The sequence below is a fragment of the Syngnathoides biaculeatus genome, chromosome 14, assembly GCF_019802595.1.
Source record: "Syngnathoides biaculeatus isolate LvHL_M chromosome 14, ASM1980259v1, whole genome shotgun sequence".
NCBI classification, from domain to species: Eukaryota; Metazoa; Chordata; class Actinopteri; order Syngnathiformes; family Syngnathidae; genus Syngnathoides; species Syngnathoides biaculeatus.
The window spans coordinates 7,240,547-7,254,129 of record NC_084653.1 but is presented as its reverse complement, the minus strand read 5'-3'; the positions used below and the strand labels follow the sequence as shown (position 1 = coordinate 7,254,129).

Genomic DNA, 13,583 nt, shown 5'->3' with positions numbered 1-13,583 from the left:
GAAAATACGGTAATTTGACCAATGCGGGGTGTGCCTCTCACGTAGAGTCGGCTGGAATAGGCCTCAGCACTTCCATAACCCTAATGAGGATGAATGGAATGCAAACTGACTGAATGAATAATCTAAACGGGAAAAGTGTGTGTGTCCATGCAGGGAAAGGAGATCTGATCGGCTCTGACTCGCTGACAAAGGAGCAAGTGATCAAGACCAATGCCAACGTCAAGGCACTGACCTACTGCGACCTGCAGTACATCAGCCTGAAAGGCCTCCGAGAGGTGTTGCGACTGTACCCGGAGTACGCTCAGAAGTTCATCAGCGAGATCCAACATGATCTCACCTACAACCTGCGTGAGGGCCATGGCTCAGATGTGAGTTGTCATCTTTTAATGCCATCCATCCATCCACATAAATCTTATGTCAATGTGTCATAAAGAACCCAACTGATGTGACGTGAACTGAACTGATCTTAAGACTTAAAGATGTACTTCACGTGTGATTCGGTCTTTATAGTCCCGCGACCCTTGTGAGGATAAGTGGCTGAGATGGTGGATGGACGGACAGTCTTTAGAGTACACAGATAAGTCTCAACAAAAAGATGAATTTATAACACTTGTTTGAGTAAATTCCAATATAATATGGTTTGCAGATTTACATCTCAATTGTGAGGTCTGGGGTTGTTATCATCCCCATGCTTCCAAGGGTTTTCTCTGGATGCTCCAGTGTTCTTTCAAAATGGTGAATGAAATGATGAAAATATTTGTTGGATTCATTGAAGACTCATAAGGTCCATAAGAGTGAATGTGAGCATGAATAGTTTGTTTTCTATGTGAGCCAAAGTCAATCCAGCTCAACCACAGGAGGATAAACGGTGTACAAGTCGGACCTATGGATGCTTATCTCGAGCAGATCTGCATCCATTCATGCATTGCACTGAGAATAGAGTAACTAGAAAGGTAAATACTGTACAAATGAAGTCAAATGATGAGTAAAAATGTGCATTTGCAGTAGTGCGTGTGTTCGTGTGAGTGCGTGTGCGCACACATCACGCACCTTCATGTGCAGCTGCCGACATGCAAAATAAAAGCTTTGGGGGACACTCACCTTAAAAGCAGCTCTCACGCATGAAGGCAATGAATGCATGACCTGCCTAAAGTGAATTTAGTACACATGCACTGGGATGTTTACACCACAGTGTGCAGTTTCACACACACAAACAGTGCGGCAGCCGGTAGTGGAGCAGCAGTGGGAGCCCAGAATAGCTCAGTGGCGCTGTTTGAAGCCGTCCTGCCGCTAAAAATAGAGCTGAGAGATGAAGGGGGGAAGCACGGGCTCTCCCTGACTGGCTGTGTCCCCTGCAGCTGCTGCTAAGATTGGATCACGGCGGATAAAAATAGCTCAGCTGGTGGAGGAGGAGGAGGAGGAATGACTATGGGTGGCTTCTCCTCTTCCTCTATCACTGCAGAGCTTTTTTTTTTTTTTTTTTATTGCAGAGACCAAGTGTGCTTACGTGAAAGACGTTTTGTGCACGAGAAGGACATCTGAGGAGTGTGTGTTTGGCTAGCAGGGATCCATGTTGCTTATGCTGGTAAAGCAAGTCTGATTATTACAATAACAGCACAAAATATGAATGCAAGCATGCCCGACCTGCCATCACATTAGGTAAAGGTACACATTCTAATAGAGGGATGCGTGTGGGTGTGTTGGCAGCTGGGCAGATAATGTTGATGGATGGATGGATGGATGGATGGATGGATGGATGGATGGATGGATGGATGGATGGATGGATGGATGGATGGATGGATGGATGGATGGATGGATGGATGGATGGATGGATGGATGGATGGATGGATGGATGGATGGATGGATGGATGGGCCAACCGACTCACAAATGGATGCACAGATGGCTAGCCTGATGGTGGAGGAATTGATGATGATTAATGAATGTTTAGCTTAATGATAAATGGGTTCGTGGTTTTATGAACGGATGGGCTCATATGAATGGATGAAGGGGATTATGGATCAAGAGAGGGAGGGAAAGATGATGATGTTAGACCTTAGATTGGTGGATGATTACTGATTAATGATGGATGGATATTTCTCTGAGTGGAAAAATGGATGAATGATTGTGTAGTTACATGGTGAACTAAGTGGATGGTCGAACGGGCTGTTTGATCATTGATGGATTATATCTTTAGACAAAAATGAACTAATGCGTGGATGAAAGAATGGATATTTAGATGTATGACGAATGGAGAATTTAAGGGACTTATAACCAGACACCTGGATACTACATCTGTTTGGATTGGATATCTTTATCTTTACTGAATATTGTGCAGATGTACCTAATACCGTGGTCACTGAGTGTCGTTATAATTCAGGCTAAACATCGACGTAAGGCAAGAACATGTCACATATACAAGACGTACGACATCCCTGGTTAACGGTGACCCGACATCACGTGGCTTACTTCTGCCCTGTAACATCTCGCTCTCCCAAGAAGTCAAGGACAGCACTTGTATTGATAAGGGCGTACATGAAGAGGCACGTGCGCTTCCATTTTGGAGCACACATTCCTGCTCCAATCACACACGCAGAGGCGAGTGGCACGGCAAACTTGATGATCACGCCCCCACATTGCACATGCTGGGTCTTTGGATGCCTCTGGAGCCGAAAGCTAAGAATAGAACACGAGAAGCTAAAAATAAATCACACTGCCACAGGAGGGAGGGCGCGATGAAGAAGAGGATGCTGAGCAGCCAAAGATGATGGATGAAGAGTGAGAAAGATGCAAATGGAAAATCTGTCAGCGTGATGAGATATGAAAGGCAATCATTATTAGCCATTACTTCAGTTTTTATACTCTAAGAAATCCATCCCATTGTTGGAAACACATTCATCATGAATGAATAATTGAAATAATACTGTATTAACAGTTCGATGTACTTTAAAATACTATATATGCATATATATATATATATATATATATATATATATATATATAAGTATTTAATATATATATTAAATGCTTCTATTTGTGTACATCTATTCATTTAATACATGTACATAATACAATATATTTACTATGCATAACATTTTCATGGCAAAAGTCTTGTTGTTATTGTTTTTGTCTTTCTGTTTTAAAATACTAAAGTCACAAATAAAAATATCAATTAAAACATTTTTCCCATTAACTTTGCATACTCACTTGTCATATGTCTAGTGAGGCAAGGCCGCAAAATGTATTCTGCTCGAAATAACAAAAGTGCTGTCGGGATTAACCTGAGAGGACACACAACACACACATTCATTCCCAGGCCACATCTGCGAGGTTAAATGAGGCATATAACAAAACTAAATGAAAAAAAACAAAATGGGCAAAGAAGGAAGTCAATTAAGTCACGCTAATTAACCTAGTAGGAGGCTCGCTGTGAAATTCTTCATTCTCTAGTTGGCATCCATTCCGACATCCAACAGCTTTGAAATATTGGCCAAAAGAACAAGATCATTGATGAGAAGTAGAAAAGTGAATCACTACTTAGGGAGCCCCAAAACTACATCACTTCCTCACAACTGCTGCTTGAATTTGGGTGTTGGGCATTGATTCTTTCATAGGATTTCACATTTTCAATCATATCTGATACGTTGAACAGAAAGCCAACTGGATGTACAAGATCCTCCGTCATAAAAGAGACATTTCAAGTCAACTCTAATTGAAATATCAAATACAGTGCTGTGAAAAAGTATTTGCCCCCAAATCACTTTTAATATCAATCAGAGACAACCTAAGGAAATACAAAATGTCGTTTTCAAATAACAATTCAATTTATGAAGGTATAAAAAATCCAATTCTTTCTGACCCTCTGTGAAAAGGTATCCTCCTACTGTTCAATCAAAGTCACAGTGACTAACCACAAATTTGAGAAAGCTGAGTCTGGAAAAGGTTACAAAGCCATTTCCAAGGCTTTGGGGCTCCAGCGGACCACTGTCAGGGCCATTAGCCACAAATGGAGAAAACTGGAAACAGTGGCCAACCTTCCCAGGAGTGGACAGCCAACTAAAATTACACTAAGAAAGCAATAACGACTCATCCAGAAGATCACAAAAGAACTCCGAACAACATGTGAAGATCTGCAGGCCTCGCCGGCCTCAGTTTATGTCAGTGTTCTTGACGCTACAGTAAGGAGGACACTGGCCAAAAATGGCATCTATGGGAGAGTTCCCAACCCCTGCTGTCAGCAAAGAATACAGAGGCTCATCTCACATTTGCCAAAAAACATCTTGATGATTTTCAAGACAGAAGGCCTCTTTCGTGTAGAAGGCCTCTTGTAAAATTGCTACATTGCTGCTCTTTGTGGAGCTAAGTTGACCACTAGCGAAGTTAAAAATGCCACACTGTCCGAGGTCCAAATACAACACTGGTTATAACCAATGTGAGTTTCTTCACACCCGTCAACTTCAACCTGATTTCTTGTCTTTCTCACGCTCCTCATTTCGCTGCTGATACTCTAGCTAGTGATGGGCTAATGATGCCGAGCCTTTGGAGCTTGTGTCACCCTTCCTGAAACGGAGTGACTCGAAACGTTGTGTGGGAGCTTGTGTCAAAGCACCAGTTATGTGACCGATGATGTTCGAAGCTTCAAACAGCATCGCTGTTTCGCTTCGCATGCGTGTGCGTGTCATCGGCTCATGCCGTTTCAACATTCTGAGTCAATTACAGCTCGACAGTATTGGCAGATTTGGTGGTGGTTTGGCGTTACACTACAGAATATGTGGCACTATATAAGGTGCATCACTATGTTTCAAAATGGGGTTGCGAAGAGGGAGAACACTTCCAGTGCCTCAGTCATGCTCTTTAGAGGTTGCTATGGCTTCAGTTGGCCCACGGGTGTCACCATCACTGAGGCCGGGAAGCTCTGAATCTTTTTTGGCACGATTTTTAGGAAAGCCTCAGTCATTAAGGCTTCACTTGCCCAAAGTCTCTGGCTCAAACTGAAAGGGGAGAACAACGTTTATCGCAGCCAAGGGGCTGCTACCAAGGCTATTGCCAAAAACTCTGGGTGTCGGGCACATCCCCATTTGACGTCACTACCCAGAATGCACTGTGACAAAGAAAAAACAACGGTGGCCAGAATGCACTGTGACAAAGAAAAAACAACGGTGGCCTATTTTGTAATTACAATTCATAAAAATACATAAATCTGGAGATGATTATCGAAGGTTATAACCTAGTGTCATGTCACTCGAGTCGAAAGAGATTATATATACCAGACGTCATTGGAATCGGAGTTCAATTTAAGAGAAAGGTAACCCAACCTGATGCAGTCGAGTTCCACATCACAATAAATTCCTTATTATGATATTAAAAAAATGAACATTCTTACCTTTGTAAAGGTAGAATTTTACATGCAGTGCAGTACATGTCTACCTAATATTGTGGCCTGTGAGTCACCAGTGTAAAGCAGTGCTTGTGTTCCACCTACTGGTGAAAAAAATGTTTAAATGCATACTTTTATGAATAACTCCACTCGGTCATGAATATAAAAGGATCTAACACATGAAAAACACCAAGTACAAAAGAAAGTGAGCATGGCTTCTTCTGCAGCGGTTGCTCATATATTCAGTACCCGGGCAATCATTAGGGACTTACCCAATGACATGAGCCACCTTTTATTAGGCAAAGGAAAGCGATTTGTATAGCACATTTCATACACAAGCCATTGAAAAACAAACAACAAATTAAAAACATTTAAATCAGAAAAAAAGACTAATAAAGACAAAACAAGTAATTAAAAAGCGTGCAGTGCAAGAAATATATAAAAAGTGTATATACTCTAAAAGCACAAGAAAAATAAATGTTTTCAACCTGGATTTAAAAACATTCACACTTAGGGCTGATGTCACCTCTGTGGGCAACTTATTCCATTTTTTCCCCCCCCATAATAGCTCAATCCTGTTTGCTTTGGACTCTGCACTCCAGTTTTAGACCTGAGTCTGTCGATCTCAGAGACCTACTGGGTTTGTATTCCATTAGCACTTCTATGTATTCAGGACCTAAGCCATTTAGTGTTTCTTAGACCAGTAGCAGAACTTTAAAATTTATTCCTAAGGTGACTGTAAAGACTTTAGAATTGTTCTGGTCAGAACCCAAACTGCAGTATTCTGAGTGAGCTGCAGCTGTTTAATGCTCTTTTGGGTGAGTCCAGTCAGAAAACCATTTCAGTAGTCAAGTCTACTTAAGACAAAAGCACAGATGAGCTTTCTTTGGTCTGCTTGACACATACTGTAGAAGCCTTCACTCTAGATATGCTCTTCAGATGGTAAAATGCAGTTATTGTGATTGATTTGATATGGCTGTTGAAGGTCAGGTCAGAATCTATCAGAACGCCAAGGTTTCAGACTTGCTCTTTGGTTTGTAAAGATAGTGAGTCCGGGTATTTACAAACGGCAATGTTTTTTTTTTTTTTTTTCTTTTTTGCCAACAACAATGATCTCAGTTCTGTTGTGGGATAGTTAAATAAAGCACCATGGTGGTGCAGCTATAGAGCGTTAACCTCACACTTCTGAAGACCTGGGTTTGAATCCCGGCCCCACCTGTGGAGTTCACATGTTCTTCCCGTGCTTGTGTGGGTTTTCTCTGGAATCAATGTATTACGCCAGGATGTACCAGAAAATCCTGAAGGAGAACGCCCAGCCATCAGTTCGTTGCCTCAAACCCAAGTGCTCTTAGATCATGCAGAGGACAACGATCCAAAACACACCAGCAAGTCCACCTCTGAATTGCTAAAAAAAAAAAAAAAGTTAACCTACGACAAGTACTGTGAAATGAACACAATTTTGAGAATAAACCAAGGATCCCTCCTAGTTTGCTACCAAAGGATAGTCTTTGTCCTTTTTCAATCAAACTAACTTCCAAGTGTGTGTGCGTGTCTCTGTATGGGTGTGTGCGTGTGCATGTGCGTGTGCGTGTGTGTGTTTGTCAGGCCGACTGGGAGAGTAACGGCGGGCTGGTGAAGAAGCTGCCCTCCATCCGGGAGGATGAGGAAGGAAGCGATGAGGAGCAGAACTTGGTGTCCCGAGCACCCCGCTCACCTCTGCGCCTCAGCCGGGGCCTTAACTCGCCACTGCGTTCCCCGCTGCTGCCGCCCAGGCCCTTCCGCGCCCCTGCTGAGCAGTCCCGCCCCATCACCTTACAGATACCAGTGGTCAGCTTTCCAAGTGCACCCGCCGAGCTCAGCCCCAGGTATACACGAGTAGATGGAAAGCTCTTAACCTTGATATCCAGCTTCAGGTCCATGTACAAATACAATCTTTATCCACAGTCATGGGACAACTACCTGCTACAAGTGCCGTTGTTGACATCTGCTCATGAAGCGCTAGATCATTGCTGTCTAAACTATGGAGCTCGTGCACCTACGTCATAAAATCACATGACTTCTGTTTACGTCACCATATTGCCGGTCTAACAAAGCATTGTTCAATGTGAAGTCGATTGGAGACGACCCGAAAATGTGTCTTATAGCACAACGCCCAGAGTCTTCTCTTATAACCGTTAGACATTTAGAAGGTGAAAATAAACGAAGATACGTGGGAAAATTAGCTAAACTCAGCATAGAGGACATGCGTTTAATGTCGAAGTCGATGTTTTCGCCGATAGGAAATTGGACTGTTAATTCGCTTCCGCTTGTCTTGGACAACTGGATATACACATGTATCTGGTGAATAAGTCGTTGAGATTTACACGGAAGAGTTTGAAAGCTTATAAAAGGCTGGACGCATACAAATACTTAGTTGCTGGATTTGTTCTCAATCACAAATAGATCCCATATAGTGACAGGTTGGGGTCACGTGAACGCGGAAGCGTGTTCGGCCACACGCTAACCTTTGCTGGAATCCATCGATCTTTTCAGATAGAATTCAATGCAAATACCAACATTTAAATAAATGACCTCTGGTCTTAAACAAACTTGTATTTATTAACTATTATTGACAAAAAAAAAAAAGAACGGAGTCATCACCACGGAACGTACAAGGAAGCGATTGCGGCCACACTTAACCTCCATAAACCTCTGCGACAGGCAGTTTTTTTTTAAATACGCATTGTTCTCAAATGAGCCAATTTGGCATCATAAATACTTCTTGGTAATTTGAGATTGAGAAGAATAATTCGTATCTGAAATGACGCGATCGCTACACAGGCGTGTGTATTTGGTTGGTACCATCCATCACGTTTAACTGCTGAAAGACGTCAACATTTTCTGGTCTTTTCAGCTGGTATGCTACAGAATGATCTCTTTGAATATCTGTCTCGTCTGTTGTGACTATTGTAAATATTCTTCTCCGGTTCAATGTCTCCCACAATATCGAGCAGCTCTTTTTGACCGGCAATATGGCGCCATGAAAATGGTGACATCACGTGCACGAGCTCTATAGCCCATTCGCAATTTTCCATGCAATCTTGAAGGCCTCCAGTATTAACTAAATTATGAATTAAAACTTGTCCACAAGGGGACAGACACACAAACACACATGCATATAGGCCAAAAAAAAAAAAAAACACAATACTGAAATACGTTAACATCCAGGTGAGGAAACTTCATCACAAAGGTCAAGTGTCATCCCTATAAACATTCTAAAATAGATATTGAAATGAAACACGCATATAACATGATTCACTTCAATGTCCATACAAAAAATAAATATGAGCGGAGAGCGCGTCATCCATACGCAAAGTTGTGGAAGTGTCATTCTATGATATCCAAGTGGTCGCCATATTGGCTGCATCTCCTGCCCGTGACGTCACCCGTGACGTTCGCCATTGAAAACACGCCGTGGACCCTACCATGGGAGACAAACACGCCCCTTCTGACACGGAAGCTCTTTTTCGAAGGAGAAAACATCTCACAATCGAGTCAAGTGTCCGAGGCAATATTGCCCTATTGTTTCGGCCATATTGAGACGATATCCGGCTCACTTCTAACTAACAACTCCCCGACAGCGTATAGCGTATTCAGCCGTGAGCGATGTCAACGCCGCGGCCCGGGTCCGATGAGCTGATCATGGCTTTGGCCGGGTGGCACCGAGGTGGCTCATTGCGGTGCCGAGCCAGGCCGCTTTACAGCGTTGTCGTTGGCAATGTTTATCGCGAGCACCATCGGCGGTGTTGTTCGGCGCAGACGACGGCGGCTATGAACAACGCTGCCGGCAAAGGCGCACTCAGCCGTGTGCGACGACAATGCCGTAAAGCAGCCCGGCTCTGCGCCAAGGTGGCTTATCACGGCCACCTCGGCCGAAGCCGTGATCAGCGACAGACTACCAGACAGTATGTATGAGCCAGCCTGGCCGAAGTTGTGCTCGTCCGCGAGGCACGACGCAGCAGCCTTCGCCGGCGAGCCTAACGCAGAAGCCGTCCGACGTCCACATCGACACATTTAGCTCCCGTCATACATACGTGGATCTTTTGTTACGTTATGAGTGACGGATTACGTGGTCCGCCCCAAACTATTATTTTTCAGTCGCTGTATACACACCTACCTGTCATTTGGAACCCACGAAGCTCTCATCCTTTGCCCCCGTGCAATCCATTTTTCACTACAAACAGGGTCTCTTGGAAACTTATGAAGGGTACAGCCATCCTCCCGAGTGTTCAAGCAATATCCAGCAATGCAACGAGCCGGCATTTTGGCTAACATTAAGCGCACTTGCCTACAACGTCACTTCCTGCTTCATGTCGAAAACTGTACTTCAAAATCATGTTTTGTGGTGAAAAAATGGATGGGTCCATACCAGCTGCTATATTTTTTTTCATGAATAACATACTAAAAATCATCCATTTTATGGATTCCACTTGACCTTTGAGGAGCCCTCTGCACCAACCCCCTAGCATAGGCTGCAGACATGGGCCCCTCAGCACAGAGCCCCCGAGTACAGTACCTGCACATACATCAACTGAGGACCCCACGAAGCAGCACCTGGCCACGGCCCACCCCAGCGCCCACTGCAGATGGTTCCTTCTGAGGAAAACTCTGATAATAGTACAATATTACTAAACTATATTAATCAAGGCGGCACAGTGGGTCAGATGGAAAACATTGGCCTCACAGTTCTGAGGTCCCAGATTCAATCCCGGACCCGCCTGCATGGGGTTTGCATGTTCTCCCCGTGGCTGCATGGGTTTTCTCCAGGCACTCCGGTTCCCTCATATATCCCAAAAACATACAACATTAATAGGACACTCTAAATTGCCCCTAGGTGTGATTGTGAGTGTGACTGTTTATCTCCATGCAGTGCCCCTGTTTTCTCCCTCCTCTTCCTCACCTCACAATGTGCCGCTGGTAACTGTCAGGCTGACGGCCGGCAAATCCTGTCCGGTTCGGCGTTGATGAGGCCAGATGGCAAGATGCTGTACCCCCAAATAACAGAAGGAACATTACACTTCAGGGAAGATGTTTTTTTGTCTTGTTTTTTCTTTTATAAGTTCCGGGTTTACTTTGATTGCCAGTTGGATGCATCCATAACCTGAAATCCAAACTGACCATACCCAGCCCTTCTGAGTTGTTCATACAGAACAATGACATAAACAATGCAGTTGGATAACCTTTGTTGTGAATTATTGCTGTATGAAAAAAAAAAATAATGTCGCGAGATTAGCACTGTATTTTTGGCTATGATATGACGTCGTCACTTTGTCTGGCAGGCAGCTCTGTGGACGCTAAATTCTGAATGACTCCCTGTAGCCCAGTTGGAGGGGGCGGGAGTTAAAAAGCCTGAGAGGGCCTGACTGATTGAGCAATATTAGCCAGTAATCAGGAGCTCATTCACAGTGAGCTGAACCAACAGAGATGTACTGTAATCAGGCCTTACAAAATCTATTTCTCTGACTTCAAATTGAGATCATACAGCTGGCTGATGCACGTGCAGCTATGTCATTGTGTCCATGCAGAATCATAAATCCTTAGTTTGCACTTCTCTGCACAGGTTTGTGGATGGCATTGAAACAGAGAACAATTCCATATCATCCCAGAAGTTTGAGTTCAGTCCCAGCATGTCACCTGCAGCCCCGCCTTCCCCGTATCCAGGTAACATCCACCTAAACAACCACCCAAGTGAGGTTTCACATTCTTAACGGTATGCATTTGTTTTATTTTTATTTATTTATTTGTGCAGGCAGTCGAGAGTCGTCTGAGATCAAGCAGAGTGTGTACAAGTTGACAGAGGAGGTGAGCCGTTATTGCTTTGATACACATTGATTTTGGTTTGCCTATTACTGGACTTTTGTGTAGTCCACTGCAAACTACAACATTTGAACAGTTCACCATTTAGCCCTGAGAGGGGTACTAGTAGTTACAGGTATATAAGGGAGTATTCATCATTTGTAGTCATTCAAAGCAACTTGTTAAGATGCCTCAGTATGCATTTCATCATCCGCCAAGTCGGCAGAAACATTTCAGATTGCTGATGCAACTCTAAGATGGGTTATGATGTAATCATCAGTGAGTATTTTTAAGAACGTGTGCTCTCGCAAACATTATTCACAAACTGAACTGGCTTTCCCATGGATACCATAGCAAAAAATGCAGAAAACTTACAAAGACCGCAATGTACATAGGAAGTTGCCTCTGCACTACAGTATACAGTACAAGCAAAGTACAGAGACTTTTGTAATCTGACCTGGTGAAAATCCCACAGATTCATTCAGTCAATCATCCATCCATCCATTTTCTTAGCCGCTTATCCTCACAAGGGTCGCAGGAGTGCTGGAGCCCATCCCAGCTGTCAACGGGCAGGAGGCGAGGTACACCCTGAACTGGTTGCCAGCCAGTCAAAGGTTCACAGAGAGAAAAACTCTAATGACAAAATGATACAATTAATGTTGCATGTTTTTGGGATGTGGGAGGAGACCGGAGTGCTCGGAGGAAACCCATGCAGGCACGGGGAGAACATACAAACTCCGCACAGGTGGGTCCGGGATTGAACCCGGGACCTCAGAACTGCTGTCATTGGGCAGGAGGCTGGGTACACCCTGAACTGGTTGCCAGTCAATCACGGGGCACATGGAAACAAACAACCATTTACACTAACAATCACACTGCATAAAATGAAAATGTTCCTGAGGCAAATTTTCTTATTCAGAAACTCCCCCCCAAAAAAATAAAAAATATAATTGGATTAACGGCATATATTTTGTTGGAGGATGCATTTTTCCCTCCGGGTGTTTGTTTAATTTAGGGTAATGAGAATGTTGGTTATCCAAATAAAGGCTCGAGATGATGAACAGTTTCTTCGAAGAATTTACTTACAGAATATTCCGGGCACTTATGAGTTTGTGACAATGGCTGTAGAGAGCAGATCACAAGTGCGAAGTCACAGAGAAAGCATACACCTTTATCTTGTCAGAAGGGCGGACTATGGGTGGTCTCAATACCTGTGGCATGACATCGGGGCTTTCCACTTAGACAAATGGTTTCTGTCTCAACCAGTTCTAGGTGCCAATGGAGTATTACAAAGTGTCCAGTTTGCAGTTCATCAAGGTTAGCCTACGTGCAGAGATGCGTTCAAGGACACATCTGGCTACAGAGCAGAGCCCCACTGAGGACATGAGGAAATTATGGAGGCATGTCTAAATATGGGCATAAGACATACTTTAATCCCCCTTTTGGATTCGAAATGAACAAAATTAAAGAAAGGTGCCAGCGTTGTCATCGTCCGGAGTGGGTGGTGCATCGGGCATGGGGCCTTTTCCTCTGGGTTGAGTCGAGCTGGGGTGCAGTCAGCTTCCTTGTCGAATGATGTCATCAACGGGTGCCAGCTGGCACTGGAGAAGACATGGTTTTTTGGTAGTCGTCAGGTGGAGGGATCGCTGAACCTGAGTCGGATCTGGCGGGTCGTGTAGAACCACGTGTCCCCCTTTCCTACAGGATGTACTGCTGTGGCCGTCTGATCCGTGACCTGAAAGGGACCTGTACACCTAGGTTCAGACAATTTACGTTTAATTACTTTTAACCACACAGGTTCACAAGTATTCATTTCGAGGGAAGCGTTTGGTTGTCTTTCAGTTAAATGAGCCAAATTGATGGTTAGTTGTTTAAGCCCAGGTGGGCCTGGACCTTCAGTCGCAGCCAATGAAGCCGTGGGTGCAGGAAACGGTCTGTTAGTGTGACACTCAAATGGAGTCCAACCTTTCGAAGAATTTAATGGCATTCGAACGTTCATTAGTGCCAATGGAAGAGCTTGCAACCAATTGAGTGTGGATGACGCTAAAGCCTTAGCTATCTACTCCTTAATGTTCCTGTTCATGCGCTCAACCTGTCCTTGTGATTGTGGATGATACATAGATCCAAAATGATGTTTCAACCCTGACATTTTTTCTACAGGCTGGAGGTGTGTGTTTTTGAAATGAGTTTGAATGTCTGATCTAATTTTCCTAGGAAACCCATGCGTTGGAATGTAGTGATTAACCAAATCTTTTATCACTGTGCTCGCAGTTTCAGATCTGAAGGGATATGCCTCTGGACACCCTGAAAAGGAATTTACTATGACTAGCAAATACTGGTAGCCTGACACTGTTTTAATCATGTCAGTAAAAT

The 13,583-nt window shown here is 43.8% G+C and overlaps 1 protein-coding gene across 1 annotated transcript in view; it reads left to right on the top strand.

The window, feature by feature from the left end:
• Positions 1 to 13,583, top strand: part of kcnh3 (potassium voltage-gated channel, subfamily H (eag-related), member 3) — a 178,410-nt gene that overhangs the window by 156,735 nt on the left and 8,092 nt on the right. Inside the window, exons 11-14 of the mRNA XM_061840886.1 lie at positions 154 to 368; positions 6,981 to 7,240; positions 10,975 to 11,075; positions 11,164 to 11,216. Coding sequence (XP_061696870.1) covers positions 154 to 368; positions 6,981 to 7,240; positions 10,975 to 11,075; positions 11,164 to 11,216 — 629 coding nt within the window. The remainder of the gene's footprint in view (positions 1 to 153; positions 369 to 6,980; positions 7,241 to 10,974; positions 11,076 to 11,163; positions 11,217 to 13,583) is intronic.